General features: G+C 33.2%; 1 protein-coding gene across 4 annotated transcripts; it reads right to left on the bottom strand.

Annotated features, from left to right (window-relative positions):
• Window positions 1-27,916, bottom strand: Nmd3 (NMD3 ribosome export adaptor). 4 transcript variants are annotated; one of them, XM_046440493.2, is made up of 16 exons: window positions 27,833-27,915; window positions 27,163-27,218; window positions 25,402-25,536; window positions 24,066-24,162; window positions 18,481-18,561; window positions 17,499-17,627; window positions 17,110-17,200; window positions 12,678-12,756; window positions 12,004-12,100; window positions 9,503-9,620; window positions 8,357-8,502; window positions 4,933-5,045; window positions 4,085-4,157; window positions 2,787-2,893; window positions 1,865-1,935; window positions 1-1,460 (listed from the first exon to the last, which is right to left on the bottom strand). In XM_046440493.2, the coding sequence occupies exons 2-16, from the start codon at window positions 27,204-27,206 to the stop codon at window positions 1,330-1,332; spliced, it is 1,512 nt and encodes a 503-aa protein (XP_046296449.1). In that variant the 5' UTR covers window positions 27,207-27,218; window positions 27,833-27,915; the 3' UTR covers window positions 1-1,329. The 4 variants fall into 4 exon arrangements, 3 of the variants coding, with proteins under 3 accessions (XP_046296449.1, XP_058434322.1, XP_046296450.1); XM_058578339.1 differs by having other exon boundaries at window positions 27,163-27,310; window positions 27,833-27,867; XM_046440494.2 differs by lacking the exon at window positions 27,833-27,915 and adding an exon at window positions 27,617-27,771.

Genomic DNA, 27,916 nt, shown 5'->3' with positions numbered 1-27,916 from the left:
TTCAGCACTTGCTCAATCTCTTTATTTAACAGAAAGCATATAATTAATGAAGTAGCACTTAGTTTGGTACAGTAAGATCTGCTGCTACAGAAATAGAATTGTAATACTAAAATTCAAGCCAAGTCTCTTTCTTCAGCATGTGTAATGCATTCTACATTCAAATCTGATACACAGTTTTTAAAGCACGTACTTCATTTGTATTATTTTACCATCTACATGCTGAAATCTAATATTCTTTTTGATAGTGATGTGTTCAATGATAGAAATTTACAGAGAGAATTTCTTTTTTCTCAATCTGTAAACCAAAATTTTAAAAGCAAACTCTTTGAAGTAATAGAAAGACTTTTTATGACATAAACAGACTACTACCCTAAGCTATTGGCCCAAGCAAAAAAAAAAAAAAAGAACAAATTGCTCTTTAAATAACCACTCCATATGTGCTACAAAGATGTAAACATTTTCTTTGTATTTCTTTATATTACAGTAAAAGTTGATGTTTAAAAACTTCTGCAAGACTGCGAATATAACTCAGTGGCTGAGTAGCCTGCTTAGCAAACAAGTGCCAAGTTCCAGGTTTGATCCCCAGCGCCATACAAAAAAAGCTTTTGAAAATGTTAATTTTATGAAGAAATTAAAAAAAAGATTAACTTCCCTTTTGAGTGTCCAGTGACAAACTGAATCCCAATTTTCCTTCACTAAGGACATAAAAATGATCTGAAGTGAATCAAAGTGCTTAAAAAGTTCATGTTAAAAATGACCTTCCAGGACTGGGTTGTGGCTCAGTGGTAGAGCGCTTACCTTACACATGTGAGGCACTGGGTTCAATCCTCAGCACCACATAAAAATAAATAAACAAAATAAAGATATTGTGTCCATCTACAACTAAATATATATATACATATATAAATTTTTTTAAATGACCTTCCATATGCTCATAAAACCATCAACATAAAAAGAATGTGAAAGCTGTTTTATACTTGAATATTTAGTTAACATCTAAGGAATCACAACATTTGAGCTTTTAAATCTAGCACTATAATATATAAAAATAGTATAGTAGCTTATATTTTAAAAAAGCAAAGTGATAAAACTGCACACATAAATTGGCCCAAGTATCAACAACAATTATATCCTTCTGAATCTTTTATTATCTAGAACTTCAAAATTATCAATCCTTTTTAGTGCTTAGAGTAAACAATCAAAATAGTTATATTTATTCAGATCTAAAACTAAATTTCTCCATATGGAAGCACAGAAGCAATACATAGAAAAGGTCATTTTGTTCCAACTTCCTGAGCCCACAGATGTACAGTCTATAATATAATCTCATTATGTCATCATTGATGCACCTTCTTCACCAGTGGCATCTTGGGAAATATGAAGATCTTCAAGCATCTCAGCCAAACTAATTCGAGGTGCTCCTTCATCATCTGTGTCACTCTCCACAGGTATAGTTGAATCTAAGAAAAAAATAAAAAGGATTTCAAATAAATACAAATATGAAATTAGATAAATTTCTGCCCCTACCATTAATTTTATTATCTAACTATATGGTATTAGAAGTTCTTGTATTTTACCTAGGGCTGGCATTCAAATATTCACTGAATGAATGGACGGAATAAATGTATAAATAAATTTCTACCAGTAAAGAAGCTATCATGCTAGGAAAAAAAAAATGATATTAAATATAGTATAGCAAACAATGTAGTAAGTTTAACTATTCTATAAGTAATTTCTTCGTAAAAGTTTGATGACAGCAGTTTAAAAAATTCACAATAAAAGTAACGTATAAGGATCAAAGTTTAAGATCCCAAAATACTCTCCCTGGTAAAATATATGACTTCAACACTCCTAAAACACCAACCTCTATAGATGTTGACATTTTTTCTAATTGCCTCATCTTCTTCAAGATCTTCAAGGAAATCTTGGTATTGCCTATAGGATAAAAAAAATTTAAATATTTCACTTTCACCAAGAAGAGTATGAAGTTCTCTTCATTTTCAGCACTGCAAGGTAATGTGCTCTACATATTACCATCTTTAAAAAAACAAAAGTCAAATATGGATGTCAATTCAATACTAATAGGCTGAAAACATTTCTTTCAAAATTACATGATTAAAAAAAAAAAAAAACAGCTGAATATAAAGGTGAGGTTAAATATAAGACAATGAGAAGATATCCCTCCCCCAAAAAGTTTTATGGCCAAGTTGAAATACACTTTCACTTTACAGATGAAGCAGTGAAACCATACTTACAGAATCTAATTGACAGTTGTATATTTACGCATATTATAACTGTGAGATTATATTTCAGAAATACTGCTGTTTCCTAATTCACATTTCATAAGTTTTATATAAACTCTTCATTTCACTATCATTAAGACCACTTTGAGTCATACAAAAATCTTTTTTAGAATACATTATCTTGCTTCTGGTTGTTTTGGAAATAACATTTGATCTCAAAAAGCTGTTTTCTTTTTATCTCAAATCGTAAGTACTCATCTGCTATTTGTGATATCCTTGTTATTTATTATATTTTGACTTTTGAACTGAATTATTTACATCAACACTGTAATTACAAGGTAATAACTCAGGAAATAATTACTAATCTGTGTTACATTCTCTTAAATTTATTCCATCAATACCTTGATAGAAATCCAATAGAAATCTTAATACTGAGTGCAAGGATCAACTAACTGTGTGATGCCTATTTCTTTACAATATAAAATCAATTTATTCTAAGGATTTTCTCTAAGACAACATTTAAGGATAAAAGAAAAGTGGGACCTTTCATCATCTGTATCCATGTTTTCTCTATCTCTTGCAAGTTCTTTCAGTTTCCAGTTTCTACGACGCTGACGTTTGGTACGGTCATAGCTTTTCTTGATTAATACCTATAACAGAAATATCTGCAAAGTTATAAACCATAAGAACTACAGTCGGACAACAAAAATCCAATAAAGTTAAAATATGAAAATTTATAGGAATGCCAAGGAAGCCTTCAAACTAGACAGTTAAGAGAAAGGTAGGGACCAAGAGGCATTATCAGGGGGGCTTTTATAACTTTTCTCCATGTATTTATGTGAGAATACATCTGCGTACTATTTGTATAACTTAAAATTACTAAGTGAAATTTTCTAGAGACTGAATATAAAATTTTTATCACCAAAAATCTATAGTTTTTTTTTAACTTGAACTTCAATTTTCAGCTACGATTCATATGAATCGTCTTGAAATATCATAGGCACTTTTTCTTTCTTTCATTCCCACTTACACAACAGGATATCTTAGAAAACATTAATGCTGTGGAGTTAATAGGTGAAAATAATTTTATAAAACACAAACCTTATAATACCTTCATGATTTCCTCTTATGACCTTGTTAGAAATATCTACTGTGTTACATCCAAATCGTCCTTCTATTTACTAATTTCATTAGTTACTTAAAATATAACTGGGTGATGGTGGTAGATGTAGGAAGGAGGGTATCTTTCTTTTACTATGACTTTATTTTGGACATTGCTTTTCAAAAGGTAAGCAACTAGGAGATAGGGTCTTTCATACCAATTTCATTAACTATTGTTCATTATTCTTTATCATGTTTGAACTTAACAGACTTTCACAATAGTTTTTATCCGAGACCTGATAATATGATTATTTTCAACTGCAATTACATTTTACAGTTGGCCAAATCAAACCTGAACTCTAACTCTAAATGTCTTCTTACCTGGACAATATACATGAAATATGCTAAACTTGGGTAAGAGAAAACATGAGTAAATTCTAAAAATCATCATTTCTAGCTACAAACTTATTTTTGCTCTATAGATAAGTACTAAGTATTTTGACAGAGAATAAAATTTTAAATAGTTAACAACAAAAAAATCAAATCTTGAATTTATCCCACTTAAAAAAAATGATTTAAAATGAATATTTCTGCTATTATGCCTTAACTATACTTTAAAAGAAATCTCTAAGTTGATTTGTTATTTTCAAAAGTGTGAACTCATGCAGCTCTTTCATAAGAATTACAAGAGTCCTCTTTAACGCAGGAAAAAAAAAGAAAAAAAATATCTAAAGCCTTACCACATCTGGAACTCTCTCTGAGTTCATTTTGTTGACATGCTCATCATTTAAGTTACAGTTGGCCAAATCAAACCTGAAATCCAAACAAGGAAAAACTTGCTATTTCCCTTTGTATGTAAAATTTTTTATTTTAGGGATATCACTTAAAACTTTCTCTGAAGTCAAACATTTAATGTTTTTCACTTTAAAGCTTTGCGATTTACTATACAGTGAACACATTTCTTCACATTCCAGAAAAGAAATACCTGACTTTCACATATTATCCATTATTGTGTACCTTACTATATGCTTTTTGTTAAAGACAAAACACAGATATATATCCATCTAACTTTAGGATTCGGTAGAAATGAATAAAAAAAAAATAAAAATACCCCCATTCTCCAGTGAAAGGAAATGAAATCCTCAGAGTAAAAGCAATCTTTAAAGCACACTGATTAGCTTTGATTAAGAAAGGATTGTTCCATGTCTTTATAAACACTTTGCAGATTTGGCTACCATTTCTTAAAAGTAAAATATTGAGGAGAGCATGTGCACAATAAAAAACTACCCACTCCCCAAAAAAGCTGCAAATATGGATTGAACTATATACATTCAGGAGTCAATTACCAAAATCTTAGAACAAATGACTCTTTTAGATGATGGCCAAAACACAACAACAACAAGCTTCTGTCCAATTCCACAGTTTAATTTAGATAAATATAAAAAAATAAGTTATTAAGACTCCAAAAAAACTCTTAAAAAATCTTTTTTGGAATGAGCAACTTTAGTGTTTTAGGTAGCTCTATTGGCTCCCAAAGAAAATCTCTAATGCTAATTGGCAGTTTAAAATATTATAAAATAATACAAACCCCAAAACCAGGTCTCCAGGATTTAGAAGGTGTCCCAAATGAGTACGACAAAAATACTGCTTATCTGTATTCATTTCAGATGTTTTCTGTACCCAGACTTCACCAAGGGTATGCTTAACAGGAAAGAAAATGTATTTTTCAATAATCTGAACATAACTCAAGAAGTATCTCATAGAAAAATTAAATGCCAAATTGATTTTTAGTTTTCTAGTTTTCATTTTAAAGATTTTTTTCCAGATCTCTGAAACACTGTCAATAATTAATAAATTACTGAATAATGAGTATCAAAAAAGACTCAGAAGGCAATCATAAGAACAAATAATTGATTTGTTACAAGTTTAAGGCTCTTATAAAACATTAACAATCTCCTCTGAAAAATACATAAAGACTTTTTGAAAGAAATGTTTCTCACAGGGAGATTGGGCATACAGACTGGGAAAATAAAATAAAGGTAGGAAAATCTTAAAGCAAGAAAATATTCTAAGCAAACACTTCTTTAACACAAAGCTTCAAAAAGAAAAACAGTGTTCAAACAAAACAATCTTGAATGAAATCCCAGTAGTGTATCCCTACAGAATCCAGACCTTCAAATTAATTTTGGGATATTACACTAGTTCACAGTATAATTTTTAAAAAACTATTTGTTGCAGAAACAATATCCTGCTTAAATTTGAAAGTTTAAAGTAGAAAACTTTAACTCACTTTCACTTTCCAATGTAAGATTTTACAAGCACTTTTAACTGACATTTTAAACTTCAAGACTGAATTAAACATAGTCCATGCCAACCATTTACTAACACAGATAAACCAAGTAAAGTGGATTATTAACAACAACAACAACAAAAAAAACTAAAAGTCAATAGTAAAATTAAAGAAACTTAAAGAGATGAAAAGAGGATGCTGTAGAAGGAAGAAACTGAAATAAAATACAGGTCTCAGGTATGGAAACAACGGACAAAAAAAGGGAATTACCAGAAAGACTAAGTTCTATTTAACAGGATTCACTTTCTAGTTCTTATATTGGTCCTAATTATAACAGACTTAAGAACTGTTCTACTTAAATGCATTTTTTCAAAATCAAGAAAACATACTATCTGGTTTTTCTATATTATAGATGAAAAGTTAGCTCTACTATCTGGTTTTTCTATATTATAGATGAAAAGTTAGCTCTTAACTATATTATTTTTTAAATAAATACATAGAAAGTATTCTGTCTTCTATTTTCAGTGATTTTTTTCCCCAAATAATCAGAAATTATTTTTGTCTCAAAAAGCAGTATTAACTCAAAGGAAGTGAGCATCCTTGGAAACCAGATTGGAAGCCGGGTGTGGTAGCGCATGTATGCCACCCTAGCAGCTCGGGAGGCTGAGGCAGGGAGGCTGAGGCAGGAGGATAGCAAATTCAAAGCCAGCCTCAGCAAAAGCAAGGCACTAAGCAATTCAGTGAGACCCTGTCTCTAAATAAAATATAAAACAGGGCTAGGGATGTGGCTCGATCGTCGAGTGCCCTTGAGTTCAATCCCTGGTACCCCCTCCCCACCCCTGCAAAAAAAGAATCCAGATTAGAGGTATCTAAATACTATATACACACTAAAAGAAATCTGACTTTTATCCCTGAAAAACTTATTTCAGATATGGGTTAAGTATCATACAATGTGATTTTAGAACACCTGGATGCTGTTTTGTGCTTTCACAGAAATCAATGCATTCAGACTAAGAAAGCCATCTCAAAAAAACATAGGAACCATTCTGAAGGAGCTCTCACTGCCTAAATTTAGGGCAATCTAAATATTTTAAAAGAAAAAATATAGTAAATACATATAACTTCATAAGATCATGATAATCATAGAGAAAGAGACACTTTCAAGTGAGCGTGCTACCGCTTGAGCCACATCCTCAGCCCAGAGAAAGAGACACTTTCAAATAAAGAAATAAGTTAAACATATTTTCACCACTGAAAGAGAACTAGACTATCTCCTTATTCTGAAAATGTCAAGAGAAAGAATTAAGAATTAGTGCAGAAGAAAAACATTTCAGGAAACCATATAGCCTTGAGATAATGGAGAGCTCTTCCTTAATAAAGAATGTTGGGGCTGGAGATGCGGCTCAAACGGTAGGGCGCTCGCCTGGCATGCGTGCAGCCCGGGTTCAATCCTCAGCGCCACATACAAACAAAGATGTTGTGTCCGCCGAAAACTAAAAATAAATATTAAAAAAAAAAATTCTCTCTCTCTCTCTCTAAAAATAAATAAAGAAATAAAGAATGTTGGCTAATAAATGTAGAAGAAATAATAGAAAGGTCACCACTGTATACTAAATAAAATAATTAATTTTGGCAAAAATGCTAAATACTAAACACACACACACTCACACACAGATAATAATAAGAACTTGATATGTACATATTGTGACAGTACCATTCAACAGAATACTTGCTGGTTACAAGGGGGAAAAACATCCTACTATAATGAAGGGATCTGCTATCACCATTTTAGCCAATAAAACAGACATGACTTGTCTCAATATAATACCATAAAAAGTATACAGCATCACCTTTCAAAGAGTCTGGCAAAAATATTTAACCTAAACTCAGCCAATTCTTTTCTTTTTTTAAATTTTTTTTTTTTTTTAGTTGTAGATGGACATAATGCCTTTATTTTATTATTTTATTTATTTATGTGGTGCTAAGGATTGAACCCAGCACCCCACGCGTCCAAGGCAAGCACACTACCACTGAGCCACAACCCCAGCCCCTCGGCCAATTGTTTATACTCAGTTTTCAGGTTAGAGGAAATACAAGAGATTAAGAGCAAGTTAAATGACACCATGAGAAAAAAGAAAGACTGAGAAGGACAGAGTACTCTACAAAATAAATGTTGTATTGTATAAACAAGTCAGTATTATGACCACAAGAAACAACAACAAAAAATGGGGGTTGGGGGAAAGAAGACTATTTTATTATAATATTCACATAATTTGTGGTCCCAAATTGGATACTAGTTTAAGTAAACCATAAAAGATACTTTGGGGAATATAATGAAATCTGCACATAGACTAAACAATTATAGGTATGATCATGATACACTGATTGTGTAAGAAAATATTCCTATATTTTCAAGATAGAAACTATTTAACTATTGGTATTCAGTAATGATTTTGAAAAGTCAAAAAGGTTAGTCATTTGATCCTCCTCTACAAAAACAAAGAAAATGCTTTCTTATAAAAATGGAATAAATATTTTAAAACTTTTTTTCAACACAAAAGAGAAAAATTATAAAAATGCACTTTAACCTAATGTGGTGCTACTTTTATTTGGACTCCACATTTTGGAATTATAAATAAGTTAAAAAAGATAAAAGAAAGAAGGACTGAAACAAAAGTTAAGATGGAAAAAAAAAAAGGAGGAGGGGTAGGATATAGCTTACCTTTTTTGATATCATTCCAGCACCTGCATTGCGTTTTACATCTCGAACAATGCTGCATTCCATCACAATAAACTCCTCCAGCTGTTTGGGATGGCATAAACTATTGAAAGGATGACTCCAGAAAGTGCTCCCGTCAATATCTGCAACTAAAAATAAACACAGAAAACGAAAAGACAAAGAACTGATGTATTTCAAAGAGTCATTAAATTTGTTAACTAGGGAGGAGATAGTATATACTAACTGATAAACAGGAACGACAATGCCAACTCACTCTCAAACTTGTAAAGAACTAACAGGTGTCAAACACAGCTTAAGTAGTTTTTAAATCAGAATGCTAAAGGGCTAAGTGGCTTTTAAATAAAATCAGATTCAACCAGGTGCATACTTGTTTCATGTGCTGGCATTTTATTTTAGAAACACATCAACATTTTAGTTGCTTAGTTTATGGGAACTAAGGCCTAGTTCTAATGACAGATAAACAATGTCTACTCTAGTACTACAGATCTTTAACTGATGAACTGTAATTGATAAGGATATGAATGACTTTAAGTACATATCAAAATATACTCAAGTTTTATTACAGGAAACTTATGAAAAAAAATTAAGTACGAGATATAGTCAAATACTGAGACACCTACCATGAGGCCTTTTTAAAAAATACGTGTTTTTTTTTTTTTTTACAAAGAGAAAGTAAATAAATGATCTATGATAATGTTAGTAAATTATTAAAACTCCACATGCAAACTAAATGTTCCAACAGGTCACAAAAGGTCACATGTTCCAAAATTTAAAATACTTGTCATATACTGAAATATAGCAATAAATTTATTATTTTTTTATTATTATTTATTAGTAGTAGTAGTAATAGTCACAAAAACTAAATGAGGCAAATAAGTCAATTTTAGTAAAAATTCATGACATGCAATAGGAAATCTATTAAAACTCTTGGAATCGTTTCCTTAAATAAAAAATACAAGGGTAACTAGTAAAATAGTTTATAATTCCAGTGTTTCATAAATATTAAACAGTACAAATTTTAACTGGCTCTTCAACATAAAATTATTGAGAACAAAATTAATAATATAAATTATTATTGCCCACCATGCAGGACAAAACTGTCAAGGCAAATTTAGTTTCTATACTTACCTTGTAGGGTGTTTGGATCTATAAGATGGATGGCACTAGTTACTCGAATACATACACAGATCTGGTTCATATTTCCCAGACTTTGTGCCAGTTTTGGAGACAGACAGACAACATTATCCTAGGCAACAGAATAACATTTTAAATGATATAAGTTCTAAATAAGTCACCAAAAACACATTAATGTAAACTCAATCCAACTGTACTTGCCCAACCAAAATGTTAGTTTTCACTCTTGTACCCACAAGGGATCTAAATAAAAGAATCAAACCTTACCTTAAATTAAAGATAAGCTATATCTTAAGACAGGCATGTTTGCCTTAATTAAAATGCTTTAAAAAAAAAAAAAAAAAAAAAAAAAGTCTTTTAGGACCTAACTTCCAAACTGTTAAGATTACTTCAATTTTATTGCAGTTTGCTTACCACTTTAAATGTTAGTTATAGTGTACTTCCTAAGTAAAGTGTAACATCAGGAGCAGAACAATTTTCTAAATCGACTTGTGAATTCTTTTAATATCCATAAAAATTTCTAAGGAACAATGTTTGTCTTAAATGGTTACATGTACCAATATGTTAATCAAAGATTTAATTGCTCTATCTTCCGAACCAGATGTATACTGGGATATATTATAGTAACTAGTAATATAATTATGTTTTTAAACAACATTAACATTTAACAAGGGCACATGCCTATTATCCCAGTGGCTCAGGAGGCTGAGACAGGAAGATCTGGACGACTATGAGTTCAAACCCAGCTTCAGCAACTTAGTGAGGCATTAAGCAACTCAGTGAGACCCTGTCTCTAAATAATACACAAAAAAGGGCTAGGATGTGGCCCAGAGGTTGAGTGCCCCTGAGTCCAATCCCTGGTACCAAAAAAGTGAGTGTGTGTGTATAAAGGATCTATTCACATCCATAGATTCCTCCACTGAAGGAACACTATGCGCATACAAGTTCCTCTCAAACCTTGGTTTTCCAAAAAAGAAATGAAATGATACAGTTAGCCCTCCATATCACATGTTCCACATCTGAAGATTCAACACAATGCAGAACCAAAAATATTTTTTAAAAAACTGCACTTGTAATGAACGTGTATGTACTTTTTTTCTTGTCATCATTTCCTAAACAATACACTACGACAAATGTTCACACAGTGTTTACATTATATTAGGTAGAAGTAATCCAGAAGTGGTTTTAAAGTATAAAGGAGGATATGAAGAGATTATATTCAAATACTATACCATTTTATATAAGGAACTACAGGGGCCCAAATGTTTTATTCAGAACCAATTCCCTATAGATACAAAATACAGCAGTACTTCACACTGCACATTCCCCTAGATACTTGTATGAGTCACTCAAAGCAGTTAATACCCAGGTGTAACTATGTTTTCCTAACTAAATTCCTATTTTCCTGGCTTTGGGTTCAGTTTTAAACCAGGGGTTAGTAAAAAATGGCACTCGGGATAAATTTGGCCCATGCTTGTTTTTTGGAAAGCCTTGCTAGGACATATCCCTGACCATTCACTTTCATGTTATTCATGGATACTGACATGCAACAACAGCAAAACTGACTAGTTACAAGAGATTATATATCCTAAAAATGGAAAATATTTACTAAATGGTCTTTACAGAAAGTCTGCCAATGCTATATTAGGATATCATTTCATTCCTGGTAAAAGTTTTAAAGTCACAGACCTGGGTATAAATCCTGGTTTTATCATTTTGTGGTTATAAAATTTTGGGAAAGTCATCTAAGCTCACCACACTTGTTTCCTCATTTTCAAATATGATAGGGCTTACTTCATTTATTATGAGACATGAATAAAATGAAAAATACCACAGTATCTAAATAATAACTTTATGTAGAACGGTTACAAAAAAATCACAGCAGTTAACCATTACACATGATTTAATACTGATATGTAAGTTCGTACATGGTAGAAACCTCTAGCTACATTATCCTTAGTATATAGTCTAAGATGATCAATAACTGTTGAATTTTAATTCATTGATATTCTTGAAGGTTTTATTTTCTTATAACTAAATGAAATAACAATCTACAATCCAAATGTTTTATTCAGATCATCTTTTCAAATAAAAATAATCCTGTGACCTCATTTCCACAATAATATTTATCTTACCAATTGTTTGCACAGGTCCCACAAAATGGCTCACTTGTTTGTTTAAAAATATCATTTATTTTAATTCAAAGTTTCATAGAGCTGTCCATATATTCTCTAGGGTCACAAATATTCAGGAATAGGAACTTATAAAATCACAACCAGATCTTTCATCTTAATACACCAAAATGAAAGACATGTCAATTCATAATTAAAAGCATGATTACCCTTATCTTTTTTAACAAGGCTGAATGTGTCAGAAGTCATTTAAGAAAGTCTAAATTTTTGACCACCTCTGAAGGAAACCAGGAACTATGAATCACATATCAACCAATTAATTACTTGTACTCTTAAAGATATCAATTAAATGAAAAAATGTACCTTGCATATTGGAACAATTTCCACAGAAAAAGTGCTTTTGTAATTATATGTGTTACTATGAATATCCTGAGAGATCAGTCTTTGTGACGCTTTGTATCTATTAAGAAAAAAAGTTAATAGGCAAAGGTCTTTACTTACATAGACTCAGGAGTATCAAATTTCATTGAATCAATTATCACTGTATAAGTTCTTAAATAGCTTCCTGATGCCTGCTATGGTAAAGCCTAATTTCATCTACTTGTATTTCAAAACCTATGACTATATACTGATGACTTTCAACCTTCTCTACTTAAAACTTCCAAACCATGTCAATGGCTCAGATCATCTACTCTATATAGCATCTGTTAAAATCCATGCTAATGCCCATCACCATGTCTTTGTTCATCGTAAACTCACCTTTTGATATAAATTCCAACTATGAAAATTTTCCCCATCTTTGGAGAGTAATTACTACCTCCTCTATGAATCTTTACTAAAAGCCCTCTTAACCCATCTTTCCTTTCTCTTTTCATTTAAATACAGTTGATCAATGGTTCAGCCCTACAGAGTTAGGTCTAACTCTCCAAAGGAAATTCTTACATACACATTAGCAAATGTATCTCTTAACGAATAGATTTAACCTATACCCATTTCCAGGTCCTTGAACTTACGTCACATTTAGATTCACAACATACCTACAGGGAACTGTACACTGAAGAAATTCTACCATCTTCTGAGCATGTTGTTTTGAGGAATAATAGAAATCCAGACCATCTTTAAAAAAAAAAAAGCTTTATGAAAATATTTCTGCAAAAAAGATTTTCCTGTTAATGTGACTATTATCACAAATCCATAATACACAAAATCAAATTATTAGAAAATATTTAAAATATTAGGAATGTCACTTAAAATTGATTTGGCAAAAGGAGAGACAAATGAAAACAAGATGGATAATTTTAATTCTAGGGGGAAAAAAGGATGGTTGTGGGGGCAGGGACAAAGAGTAGCTCAGTGTGATAGTGCATGCAATTAATCCCAGATACTTGGGAAGCTAAGGCAGGAGGACAGCAAGTCTGAAGCCAGCCTGAGCAACTTAATGAGACCCTATCCAAAAATTAAAAAATAAGAAAAAGCTGAGTATAGTGGCATACACTGGGAAATCCCAGTGATTTGCAGGGCAGAGGCAGGAGGGTTGCAAAGTTTGAGGACAGCCTCAGCAATTTACCAAAGCCCTAAAGCAACTTAGCAAGACTCTGTCTCAAAACATTAAATAAAAATGGCTGGGAATGTAGCTCAGTGGTAAAGCATCTCTGAGTTCAACCCCAGTAACCAAAAAGAAAAGAAAAAATGTTGGGGATATAACTCAGTGGTACAGTGCTTTCCTAACTTTTGTAAGACCTTGTTTTCAATCCCTAGAACAAAAAAAAAAAAAAAAAAAAGAGAGAACTATTTTATGTAACAAATTTAACAAATATTTATATAACAAAAGCTACCAAGAAGATAACCAGAATCCTGAGACTTGAGATGCAAAAAAGAAAGTACATTTTTTTAAAAAAGCTTCAATAAATCCCAGACAGCTAAAATCACATTAATCTGTTAATAATGCAATAACATTAAAAACTATCAGCAAAGGGAAAGCTAAAAGCAAACCCAATAAGAAATATTAAGAGACATTCTTGTAAATAACAAAATAGGAAAATAAAATTATCCATAATTGCTAAAACAAGATTGAAGAAAATGAACAAATTCATAGGACTCACACTAAGTAATCAAGACAGTGTGGTATTGGCATAAGGACAGATATATAAATCAATGGAGCAAATAATATCCCAGAAACAAACCAGAGATCTATTTAGTTAATAGATCTCTGACAAAGGAAAGGATAGTCTTTTAATTGGGACAAAGACATCTACATGAAAAGACAAATTTACACACTTATTTCACATCCTGCACAAAAATGAACTCAAAAGAGGAAAGGCCTAAACATAAGAGCTAAAATTAATGAAAGAAAACATAGGAGAACATTTCTGTGAACTTAATTAGACAAACAGTTCTTAAGCACAACACCAAAAGTATAACAGAAAAAAACTTGATAAACTGGACTTCATCAAGATTCAAAACTTCCACAATTCAAAGGACACCATTAAGAAAATGAGCCGGGTGCAGCACACAACTAATCCCAGCAACTTAGGAGGCAGGAGGATCACAAGTTCAAAACCAGCCTCAACAACTTAGCAAGGCCCTAGGCAGCTTAGTGAGACCCTGTCTCAAAATAAAAAGGGCTGGGGATATGGCTCAGTGTAAGTGCCTCTGGGTTCAAAAAAAAAGTACCTGGTACCAAAAAAAAAGGTATTAATTTGGAAGACAATCTATTAGTGTATATAAAATTTAACATTTGCATATTGTCCAATAATTCTAATTCTTTAAGTCAATCCCAAAGAAACCCACTACATATGTACAAAGATAAACATATAAGGATATTACAGTCTGCTTGTAGCAGCAAATAACGGACTAACTTGTAAGTCCATCAATGAAGAAATAATTAAATTAAAATACACACTGATTAAGGAATACCACATAGTAATGAAACAGAACTATAGGCAAAGTTGTGGGAAGTTTCCAAATATCTTAAATAGGACAGCAAGTCATAGAACATTACAGAATGATCTCACTTGAGGGAAAACCATTGCTATCACAATTTATAAACAAAGCATATCTTATTTTAAGGAGTAATGCTATATATAGGGATGACAGGTAGATAAAGATGAAGTGGAGGTCCTTTATATATACTTCCATGCTGGAATTTTTATGAGTGCTATTTTATAAATAACACTATAAATAAAGAAACAAGCCAAAGATTATTTAAATCAAACCAAGAATAAACAGAAAAAATATTCTCTAGATTATAAAAGAAGGGTTATTAAACCTATGGCACTTTTTGTTTTGAAAGTAATAACAGGGGGTGGAGGGGACACGGGAGGAATGGAGGAACTTTAGAAAGGGAAAAGAGGGAGGAGAAGGGAAGAGCAAGGGGGTAGGAATGATGGTAGAATGAGTTAGAAATCATTACCCTCAGTACATGTATGAAAACAGGAATGATGTGAAAATACTTCACACACAACCAGTGACTTGAAAAACTGTGCTCTATGTGTAATATGAAATGAGCTGCATTCTGCCATGATATATAACAAATTAGAATAAATAATAACGAAAAAATTGATCAGACATAAATATAACCTAAAACTATGAAATTTGGGGGAAAATATGGGAATCAATCTTCATGATATTGGTTGAACAAAATTTTTCTTAGATATATAACATCAAAATATCAAGTAACAAAATAATAAACTGGACTATGTCAAAACTAAAAACTTCTGTGCTTTAAAGTTTACTCTAAAGAATGTGAAAAGATAACCCACAGGAAGTATTTACAAATTATATACCTGTTAAGGAACTTTCACCTATATGTAGAATATATTAAAGAACTTAGAATTCAATAAGAAGATAAATAACACAATTTAAAAATGAATAAAATAGCCAGGCATAGTGGCACATGTCTGTAGTTCCAGCAGCTTTGTAGGCTGAAAAATGAGGATTGTGAGTTCAAAGCCAGGCTCAGCAAAAGCAAGGTATTAAGCAAGTAAGCAACTCAATGAGACCCTGTCTCTAAATAAAAATACAAAATAGGGCTGGGGATGTGGCTCAGAGGCCAAGTATCCATGAGTTCAATCCCCAGTACCCCCCACCCCTGCAAAAAAGAAAGTAATTAGAAAATGTATACAATTCTTTTGCCACTAAAAATTCTGTGTGAGGATATGTCTACCATGGCAATAAACTATAACAGGGTTTTGCATCCTTCATCAGACTATTTGAGTCTCTCTATCCCCCAAAGAATTACCAGAAAAAAGTTACATAGAAAAAGTTATTATTTTTGTCTGATGACTAGCCAATAAGGTACCTTATCCACAATAAGTATTCACTAAGCCACATTTCACAAATTTAGACTATGAGTCTGGCTTATTAAATTTACATTTTAATAATATAATTTTCTATCACCCTCTATACTACATTAATGTATATTACTGGTTTACTCTTCTAGTGGCCAAGTTAAGCAGCCTACTGAGGGCAGAAATAAATATTCATTCATCTTTATGTCCTAAGAAACCTGAATGGCATCTATCACAATTCAAATGCTTAATAAATGTCTTGAACTGGGACAGAAGGAGAACATCAAGGAAAAACAATCATGCTTCTAGATATGTGATATCCAACACAGTAGCCACTAGCCACATGTAAATTAAATATAAACTTATATTAAAATGTAAATTTAATAAGCCAGACTCAGAAAATTAAGAGTTGAATGTTTTCTCTTATATGTGGAAGCTAGAACAAAATAAGGGAAAGAAGGCGGAGGGGAGGGAATCCGATATAAGGATTTAGGGAAAATCAGTAGGAGAAAAAGGGGGTGGGGGAGAGAAGGAGAGACAGAAGGAGAAAGGAAATGGAAATGAATTTAACAAAACCATGTTACATACATATAAAAATGTACTCAAAGGAATTTCATCTTTATGTATATGTAGAAAGTAACAATCAAAAATAAATAAACAAGGGTTTGGGATGTGGGTCAGTGGGAAAGCACCCCCGAAGTTTAATCCCCAGTACCAAAAATAAATAAATAAATAAACAAACAAACAAACAAACAAATGAAAAGGAAGATCAGTAAAGAAAGGAGAAAAGGGGGAGGGAGAAGAGGAGGAAATAAGGGGAATGGGGATTGAAATCATATTTCCTGTATGTACGATTTTGTCAAAATGAACCCAAATACTACAATTAAAATGCTCTGATTAAAAAAATGTGGAATAAAATTGATTTTCTACATCCCCCCAAAACATAAATTTAATGTAATTTTAATTTAAAATAGAAGAAAATTTCAAACTCAGCTCCTCAGTTGCACCAGCCATCTTTCAAATACTCATGTAGCTAGTAACTTCTATATTAGAGAGTACAGATAGAAAACTAAGATTGTTTTCTTCCTAACAAAGGTTTTTTGGATAGTACTAATCCAGATGTTATCAGTAAAGATAAGTAGGTTAATATAAATTAGAGTTCTTTTAAATTTTAACTCACCATGAATCTCTTTGATACGAAGTGTATTCTGATGCATTCCATATTTCAGAATCAACTGTTCCAGATAGTAGAATGTTTTTTTGTGTGAAGTCTACATATAAAAGCATTATTTAATCAATAAACTGAACACCAAAATAAGCCACTTATAAATATGGTACACATATACCATCTATAGGTATAGCACATTGACTTTTCAAATAAAAACAACCTTTAAAGATTACCTAAAAGGTAAAAAGAATAATCTATTTCTAAAGGTGAATGCTCCAGGGATCTAGAATTCCTGGTGCTTAAAGAACTTGGAAAGAAGGGAAAAGAGGTTTTTTTACTAGCTGTTCATAATTGACAAAGATTAAACACAATGTAGAATTTACTCATCTGTTTCTCATTACCTTTTGCCTGACTTGAATCACCGCCTTCCAGAAATCCTTGGCTTCTACTCTGTGGCAATCTCCACACATTTGGGACTGAACAACATAATCCACCACAAACACTTGCTGAAGTATAGCACCATTCATCACCTGGAAAAAAAAAACAGTTACATTCCCTCATTCTTACAGTACTGTTTCAAGATAAATATCTTTTTCACAAAATGTTTTAATAATTAATTTAAAATATTTTTTATGGATGTTTTGGGGATATCCACATGTCAAGTTTAAAGACAAAAAGTTACTTCAAGATAGATATGCAGGTTTTAATTCTTAAGATTTATTAGATCAACATTTTAAATCTACCTTTAGTTGAAATGACTGTAAGGACATTCTCTAAAGAATGTGTATACATGTGTGTACATGCACGTGTGTACGTAAGTGTGTACTTTCTTTGAATGGAAACAGAGAATTCACACTTAGAAGGAAAAATAAGACAAGGGAAATTCATAAAAGGAAATTATTCTTTAATTAATAGTTTCCCAGCATAACAAATCAAAACTCACCTGAGCTTTTTAGCTATAGACAGGGCTGAGGGTATAGCTCAGTGATAGCATGCACAAAACCCTGGGTTCAATCCCAGCACCAAAGAAAAGAAAAATAAATAAGAGGAAAGAACGATATATAGAGATTCCAGGTCCTCACATCCAGAGATTGTGATTTAGTTACTGTGAGTCATTACGATGATCAGCCAAGTTTGAGAATCATTACCTTAGCCCACGTTTTTACTTTAGTTCTTCTGACAAATTATTTAAACCACTAATAATGAGCAACAGCTGCTCTTATTAGTGACCAATCATTTGTACAGATGATCAAAGTAAAACAAAGGACTAAAACTAAAAATACACTTTTCCTTTTATGCTGTTTAAGATATAAAATAACTTGCTACACCCTCATTGTCATTTCCTGCACTTTAACCATGTTTAAAAAATAATGTATAACTTACCTCTTTTTGAATAGTCAATTTAACTTTAAGTCTTTTAGAATGGGGCTCAGTCCAAACAAAGCCTGCATCTACAAGGCGTACCTTCAACAAAACATATACAAAAAGAAACATAAGTTCCTACCTGAAGGAAAAAAAAGAAATAATAACTCATTAATAAACAGACTTCATAAAAAGTTTTAAAGAATCTGTGATTAGCGTCACTATAAAAAAAGTTTCATCATCGTGGTATGGTAACAATAGCAGTAAATAAAAGGACAAACTAATGGCTGTATTAGTGCAATTGATACAATCCAAGAAAGAAAGTTATCTGCATAGGAAAAATCATTTTCTCGTAAGTGTACTGATCTAATGGAAATTACATTTTTTAAAAGAAAGCAAAGAATTGGTGGCCACATTACTTAGGAGAAAATCCATGAATAAAAGTTTCCACTTCAATTATTCTCTCATAAAGTCTGTAGCTTTTTTTTTTTTTTTTTAAACGACATTCATTAAAAGAAGTTTCATGCATTAAATACTGAATCCACCACTGTAACTCACTTCCCAATCTAACTCACTGCCAAATCTGTAGTACTTTCAGGGGCCAAAAACAATTCACTATATTTGAGTAACTGAATATAACTAGAGGTGGGGTTTGGGAATAAGGTGAGTGGGAGAACAAGAATGTAGGATGTTGCAATAATTTGAGCAAGAGTTGTAGATAACTTTAACGGAGAAGAATTGGAAATAAGAAGAAAATGCAAGAGCTACTCAAGGGATAAAATCCACAGAATTTAGTAAGTGAATTTGGCAAAGAGGAAGAGAACAAGCTTTAGAATGATTATCAAGTATCCAACTCGGGCAACGAGGTAGCACAACTTTTCTGACACAAATAACAGATTTAATTGGAAAAAACGTTGCACTTAGCTTCAGACATTTAAATTCATGGCATATCTAAGATATCCAAGTGGATTTGTTTAATGAATGTTATGATACATATTGATTTATGGAAAAATCTGTGCTGTATATAATAGATCTGGAAGGTATGAGAAAGCAGACTTATAATTTTATCAAGTACTGTCTGATGAGAACAAATCTAGCAAGTGTAGATGCAGCACTACAGAGTAAAACCTTCCTCATATAACTGGCTCCTCTAAAGCAAACCTAGTAGTCAACAAGCTGCCAGGTACTAAATAATAAGCAGATTCCTATTCCTACAGTCTCCCTCTATGGAATGGAGATAGGGTCCTTGTTAGCCACCTCAGCATTCCGCAACCCAGCATCACCACACTAACTGTCCTTAAACAACCACAACTCATCAATCTTACTGGGCCTTTTCATCCTTCTGTACCACAGTCCCAGACACCTCAGTCACCCCTCATTTCCCATACTCTGATTTTCATATGGTTCCACATACATCCTATTCTGTCCTCATCTAACATTTCCTCTCAGATCCTGTAACCCTTTCACTGTACTCTGTAGAACCCAATAACAAAACCTCAACCATTTTCCTGAACATTCCTTTCAACTTCTAAATCCCCTAATTACATTGCTCCCTATAGCTAGTGAAAATATTGACTGATTTTTTTTTTTTCCATTTTCTTCCTATCATTAGACCAGAAGCAAGACAGATATATTCTTTGCTCTTCGTTGCTAATGCCAGACCATTCTCCCTGCATTCTCCTTCAATACAGACTAAATCGAAAGCCATCAGACTCTACCACTTAACACTCTTTTTGGTATAGTTATCTGTTAATCGTTATACTGCTTGCTCTCATTTCTCAAGGATTTGAGAAATTTCTCCTGGATCACTGTTAGTCTTTCCAACAATATTAATATTTAGCAATTTCTATGTCCATACACCCTAACTCCTCCATTCTTTAAGTTCTATTCCCCCAGGATCTTTTTTTCCTTCCTATCTCTAGTATTATTTCCCTTTATCACCAATAACTACAACTTCTCTAAGATCTTAATTCCAAACATCCTAGTCACTGACTACCACTTCTCTCTAGCTCATTACCTCTATTCCTAGGCACCAAAAATCTTTCAATCCAACACCAGAAAATCCATTCATCCTATCACTCTTTCACTACCTCTCATAGTCTTCATCTACTCATTTCCATCCTATTTCCAAACCATTCATCAAAATTATTCCCATGCATACATTCTCAATTCCCTTGGTACCTATTTAACTTCACTATAATGACTAGGCTAAATCATAATTTAGTTTATGAAAAATGCTTTGCCTGCTCTATGCATCATCAACAGTAACTGTCAATAATGCCCAGCACCCATACAACATTGTTCTAATACATTCCCTCTTCTACTTTCCTAGGACTATTTTAAATCTTCTCCTCTCTTCAAACATCTAATAGCTCTTCCCTCATAGCTACGGCCCATGCTTCTGCTTTTTTAGAAGAAAATTTCCAGAAGCTCCCACTTACCAACATCTTTCCTGTTACCACAGATGAACTGCCTATGTTACTAACAACATCAACACCTAGAATGTCCCATTAGATGTTCCAGGCTTCCAAAACTGTACCCATAAGAGTAAGTACTAGATAATGAAAGAACAAACAAATGTATTCTTCCACTATCTGTTATATTTTCTCTCTTTCTACTCTTAAAGGGCACCTCCAGCCAATTATTGTTTCCTTGCAGCTCAACAAAAATCTCCCTTTGTATATTATCATTTCCAGAGCTTACAATTATACTGTTTCACATCTTACATCTTTTATTTTCCCTAATTCCTTCCTCTTCCTCAATTCCCCTCTCCAATCACTGCTCCATTTCTTTGAGTCTTTCTGCAGCAAATCTCAAAAGAACTATCTATATCTACTGCCTCCAATTCCTTCTCCCTTTCTTTCACTTCCACTTAAAGCACATCTTTAACATCACCACTAAACAGAAATTGTTTCCAGAGTTAACTAATAACCTCCACATTCTATAAAACTCACCACTGCAAAACACATAGCCAACAACTCCCTTTTCTTAAAACACTCCCCCTTGCCTTCTAGAATATCACACTCATCTAATTTTCCTGCCTCTCTAGCAGTTCCTTTGAGTCCCCTCTGCTGGTTACTCCTTATCTTCCTAATATTTTATCATTAAAGGACTCCAGAATTCAGTACTCCAGTTTCTTCCCTTCTCAATCTAAACTTCCTAGATAATCGTATCCAATTTATGGCTTTAAATAGTACCTATACCTCAAATTCTTTATCTCTAGTGTAGACTACTATCCTGCTTATTTATCTAGCTGCCCACTCAATATTGCTACTTAAATGTCTAATGGACATCAAAGTATCAGTTACAGATGAGCTCCTATCTCCCCCACTCTGACCTATTCCCCTTAAAGCCTTTCTTACCTCACTAATGGCAACTCCCTCCTGCAGGCTGCTCAAATTGAAAACAGTGGAAGTTATCTTTAACTCTTCTACCTCTTACACACCCATCCAGCTACATCAGTAGATGCACTGCCCAGCTTCAAATCAGACCCAGAATCTGTCCACTTCCCACCATCTCCATTTCTGATCCCAAACCATCATTTCTCAGTATTATTACAATCACTTCCTAAGGCCAATGCTTCTACCTTTACTGCACAGCCCACTTTTATTCTAAACCAACAGCTAGAGAACTAACAAACTGAACCATATCACTATTCTACCCTTTACATCTATTACATTTGATGTAAAAACCAATCCTCACAAAGGCCTATAAGGCCAGATATACTCTGCCATTCCCTAATTTATTTGACTTCATCTCAACTACTTTTCCTCTCACCACTCCACTCTAACCACACAGATGTGATCTCACCTCTGGTCTCTATATTTCTTGTTTTGTTTTATCCATAATGCCTTTCCATCAGATTTCTACACAGCTCCCTCTCTTACCATCTTTAATGTTTATTCAAAGGTCACCTTCTCAGTGAGGTCTCCCCAGACTCCCTATTTTAAATTGCAACTCTTCCATTAATAATTATTTCCTTCCTAGTTTTTTTTTTTTTTGCACAAAATTCATACTTTTTAATATGCTATATAACATACTTATTTTAATCATTGCTTATTCTACATACCACTCCCTCCCCTAAACTAAAACAGAAGCTAAAACAGGGATTCTCTCTCTTAATCACTACCATGTCCCCAATACCAAAAGCAGTTTGGTACATACCTGTTACTTATTAAATATCCACTGAAGGAATTAACAAATTATTAAGACTCATGAGACACTTGGCAAAAGATGAAGTATAAAACTGAAAAACTAAGAAACACAAAAAATAGAAAAATCAGGGAACAGATGTTAAGTTTTAAAAATATCATACCACAGGGCTGAGGTTGTAGCTCAGTGGTAAAGTGCTTGCCTCATATGTGTGAGGCCCTGGGTTCGATCCTCAGAACCACATAAAAATAAATAAATAAACATAAAGATATTGGGTCCATCTAAAAATATCCTACCACAGGTTGAGCATTCCACAGTTTGAAAATTTAAAATCCAAAGTGCTTCAAAATCCAAAACATTCATAGCACTGGCATTATGCCACAAATGGAAAATTCCACACCATAAAACACAAGATTACTTAAAATATTATATCAAATTATCTCCAGGCTATGTGTACAAGGTGTATATGAAACATAAATGAATTTTGTGTTTAAACTTAGGTCTCTTTCCTAAGATAACACAGTAAACTCATGCAAATATTAAAAAAATCTTAAACTCAGAAATCTGAAACAATTCTTGTTCCAAGCATTTCAGATATGGAATACTCAACCTGTTCAAACTCCCTAGAAAAAATTCAAAGACAAAATGCATCAAGAACATGAAAGATTCCAGAACTTAAAAATAATACTGCTGGGAGAAATAACAGAAAGAAATAATGGAAGATAAAGTAAAGGAAACTGTCAAGAACATAGGGGGAAAAGTAAATATGAAGGAAAAAACAAAGTTTTAAGCCAAGAAGGCCAACATTTGACAACAAAAATTACAGGGTGGCGAGGAAATAAAGGGATGAATTTCAAAGAACTAGCACATGAAATTATATCAGAGCTTAAAGGAATCAGAAAAGCCTTCAAACCGAAAGATTTCATTTCAATTAAAAACATACATGGTAGAAGTGAGTCTAAAATTTTAACAAAGAAAATTGAAAGTGTATGTCAAGAAATAGTTAGGACTCTAGAAACAAATTGTATTTTTTTGGAGACATTTATGCATTGACTTGAAAATAGGCAATTTTCTTTCCAGACCAACAAATGAAATAAAGAGTAACCAAATAGCACAGTCCTAATACTGCAATCTACTTAATTATGGATGTATAGTGACAGTTTTATAAAGATTTTCAGAAAAATTAATATTACACAGAAGAGATTCTAAATAAATAATAATTGATTCTTTCAAAACAAAAAGATAATTTCATTTTCCATTTAAAAAAAGTGTGTGTGTGTGTTTGTGTGAGTATATAAGAATAAAAAACTTTTAAATGAGAGCATTTATAGTGGGGTAATACTGGTAACAATAGAGGCATTTAGCAGTTACTTTTGAAAAACCCACTGTACCTGGATTTTCTGAGTTCTAATCAAGTGGTATCTATAAATACTGATTTTAGTTGGTTGACCTACCTTACTCAAAGGAGTTTTGATTTTTTTCAAACACAAAGCAAGAAGTTCCCTGGATTCTAAAGCACACTGTACCCAAGTTCCCGGTGGCTGAAAATATCTAAGAAGATAAAACACTGAAATTCAATATCTCAAGGAAAAATGAAAATTTTCATCTGAGTATTCAGATGTAATGATAATTATTAACCAGGATTAATAACACCCAAGGTTTCTCTGAAGCATTAACCCAAACATCTCTAGTATTAAAAAAGCAAAATTCTGACTGAGAAAGCCAATCTGAAATAGCCTATTAATACGGTCTTATTACTTCAAGAGTTGAAAATTTAGATTTTCACTTTCCAAGGTTCTATTAAAAACATTATAGATTCCCCTTTGCTTATAAGCACACGTTTGGAGATAAAAAGGGTTTCCCAAATCACCTAATAAAATTCCTTCATTCTGGTGAGAAAACAGAGATGATGAGTTACCAAGAATTTCAAGAAACTATTTGTAAGAAATCCAAGACAAATTAGGCCTCCTTATACCTTTGTCTACTACTTTTAAAACTCCACCATGCTTTTAAGAATAGCAAATATTTGTAATAAATTATCACACTTGCCAGGTTTGCACACTGTTAAATCCCTAAAATAGCACACACAATTTCATGTGTCTATAAAGCTATGTATACAGAACTACTTTTCTGAGAAGAATTTTTGAATTTTCTCAGAAGTCCTTGAACCTCCTCTTCATACACACAAAAGAAGTAGAGTACTAGACTCTTTCCCAATCCCTTTGAGAAATCACTGGCCAGTTTTGTGTTTCTCAATGGCCTACTGCATATAAGCCATTTAAGCCAATAAAGGAAATAAAGAGGGAATGAAACATAAACTTTCAGAAGCCTTCTGCCTTCAAATTCAGTTTTTATTTTAGACCATTTCAGATGATTTACTTATCTTTTCCAACAACTATAGTCATTTTAATTAAAACACATTGCTACATTAGTTAAAAACATGAAGTGCTTTTTTTTAATCATACATAGCTCCTAAAGAAACAACCTCAAGGACATAAAGGTAACATATCTTAATCTGTTCTCACCCTTATAGACACCAACTCTTATCTATCAACTACATGCATCAAATCTATTAAATTCTTGAACAGAAAAAGAACAGATTCAAATACCTTTACATCTTACCAGATTAGTAGAGCAAACTAAAAATTACACCATAAAACACAAATTCTAAAGTAAAAATTAAATTGTGTATGCTTTATTCTGTGTATTTTGATATAATCTCAGCATATCTCAATGGGTCTCTATATAAATTCCAACTTTTAAGTAAGGCAAAATAGTAATGCACTGTACCTTTGACATTGTTTGCAGAAAGAAATTGAGACCTGTTTCGGAATACCTTGACTGATGTCTACTTTACTTCGCAAACAGGCCACACAAATATTGGCAGGATTTGGACTAATCGGGACACCACACTCACAGCACAAGCTTAAAAAAATAAATGATAAATTTTTCAAATTTATTTTTAAACATACTAATTATAAAAAAGCTACCAAACAAAAGATTTGAAATCAGGCCATATTAATGCCCTTTTATGAAAACATTACATAGAAACAGCAATCTTCAAAGATATGGTAGATAGTACAACCATAGAAATGTAAAGTTATGCTGCAATTGTATACTATGAATCAAAATGCATCCTGCTATACATAATTAAAATAAATAAATAAAAAAGAAAAGATACATTAGATAAATGGCCTACTGCCATTGAACCAAAGGGGTAAAAAAAAAATCAAGGATGGCTATAATTCTTAAAATACAGCAGATGTCCTAAGGGTCTAGAGAGTGAACACTGTCCAACAAAACTTCATATAAAGATAGAAATATTCTATTTCTGTTCAGTTCAATAAGATAGCCATAAGCCACACATGGCAAGTGAGTCACCTGCAGTGACTAGTGCAGTCACCAGGAACTAAATTCTTTTGATTTAAATTCACATTTAAATAGCCAGGAAAGATATGAATAAACTTTTTCTACTAAAAATAAATGTTACTATGCCTCATTAAAGTGAATAGAGACACATTGATAGAAAATACAAATTTGCACTAATCTCAATATCAAATAAATATTAAAAATGCAAAAAAAAGTTAAAGTTCTCTTTACCATACCCAACCAAGACCACCCATAATTTACCATTTATATATATCCTTCCAAACATTTTCTATACAGACACAAACATGCATATTAATTTTTACCAATAAAAACACAATAAATTGCACAATTGCAAATGTAATAGTAGGACCTACAAAGGACCTCATAGCTTTTTGGGAGGTATCACACACACACACACACGCAAAAAAAAAAAAAAAAGAAAGAAAGAATGTGTATCTTAAAGTTTTGAGGGACAATGGATATGCCAATAGGTAGTGCCATTAGAGAGCAATATACTCCAAAAGCAATTCACAAAACACACACACACACACACACACCTACCCAGAGGAAAACTTGTTTTTAAAATAGGATACGAAGTTTATCAATGTAGTAATCCATTATACGTGATGGGATTATCATAATTCTAAGTATATTGGGAGCAGAAAGTTTCAGAATCATTGATACAGATCAATATTCTCCAAAAGAAAATTTGATACTCTTCCAATGCTGGCTACTGACCATCTGAAATGTAGCTAGTATGATAGAGCAACCGAGTATTCAACTTTATTCAAATTAAATTTAAATAGACACACATGGTCAGTGGCTACATATTGGACAGTGTCATCTACAAGATGCATAGGGAATATTTTAACCTTTTTTTTTTAATTTTGTGTGGTGCGGAGGATTGAATCCAAGGTTTTGTACATGTGAGGCATGCACTCTTCCAACTGAGCTATATCCCCAACCCTTATTTTAACCTTAAGCATGTATTTACTGGAACAAATATTAGAACTAAACATGAATTCGATTTTCTGCAGAAATAAGACTTTCATTTTTCCCATTTATGATTTTAAAAAACTCTCTCACCACTACCACCAAAAGTTTTCCCCTGTTATGACAGTACGTTTCATGAACTCCCTGTAAGATCTTAAAATTGAAAAGGGATAAAGTGTCACAACTCACATGTGTCCAGGGCTGCGGTCGGTGGATTCTGTCATATACTCCATGGTTCTGTACACCTTAATTTAAAAAATAAATGGAGGCTGTAAATCATTCGCCTAACCCCCTCTTTACTTTTCCTTCTGCCTCTCTGAATAGGCAACGGAGCTTCCTACAAAGCAGGACAGAAAGAAAACCAACTCTTCTTAGCAACTTCAGAAGCAACTTTCTAGACTTAAGACCTACGCATCTCTGGAGTCTCCCACCTGCAGGACATGCTCCGCAACCGAGCTGCCGCGGACCTCAGGCCTAGCCTGGGAGGCGCCAATCAGGGCGGACCCACGCCGAGGTCTGCACGGTCAGCGGACACCAGGGCTCTGCCCAACTCCACAGGGCCGCAGCACTCACAGAGCGCCCCCACCTCCGACCCGCGCTACCAAAGTCCCCAGGAGGCATCACGGCGCCTGTGATCACCCACCTGGACCCCAACTCCAAGCCCGGACTGGAACCCCGCCGGCGGCGAACACGCTGCACGCACGCGGCCTGAGCCGGCCGGACCCCAGCGCCTGGCCCCGCTCCCTCCTCAGGCACCCTGCTGGCGCCTGCACCCCGCGTCTCAGCCCCTGGGACCAAGTTAAGGCCTCCCGGACCAGCCTAAATTTATGGAAAAATCAGCAACAAAACCAACGCTTACTGCACTGTCAGTTGCCAACACAGTCGGACCGGCAAGGGCGAAAATCTCGCGAGAAAGGCTCGAAATCCCGCGAGCTGAGGGACA

This window comes from Marmota monax, unplaced genomic scaffold (genome assembly GCF_021218885.2).
Source record: "Marmota monax isolate L192 unplaced genomic scaffold, Marmota_monax_Labrador192_F-V1.1 WCK01_AAM20220418_F8-fsc00256, whole genome shotgun sequence".
In the NCBI taxonomy this organism is placed as follows: Eukaryota; Metazoa; Chordata; class Mammalia; order Rodentia; family Sciuridae; genus Marmota; species Marmota monax.
The sequence above is the reverse complement of the archived record's forward strand: the minus strand, read 5'-3'. Positions and strand labels throughout refer to the sequence as shown.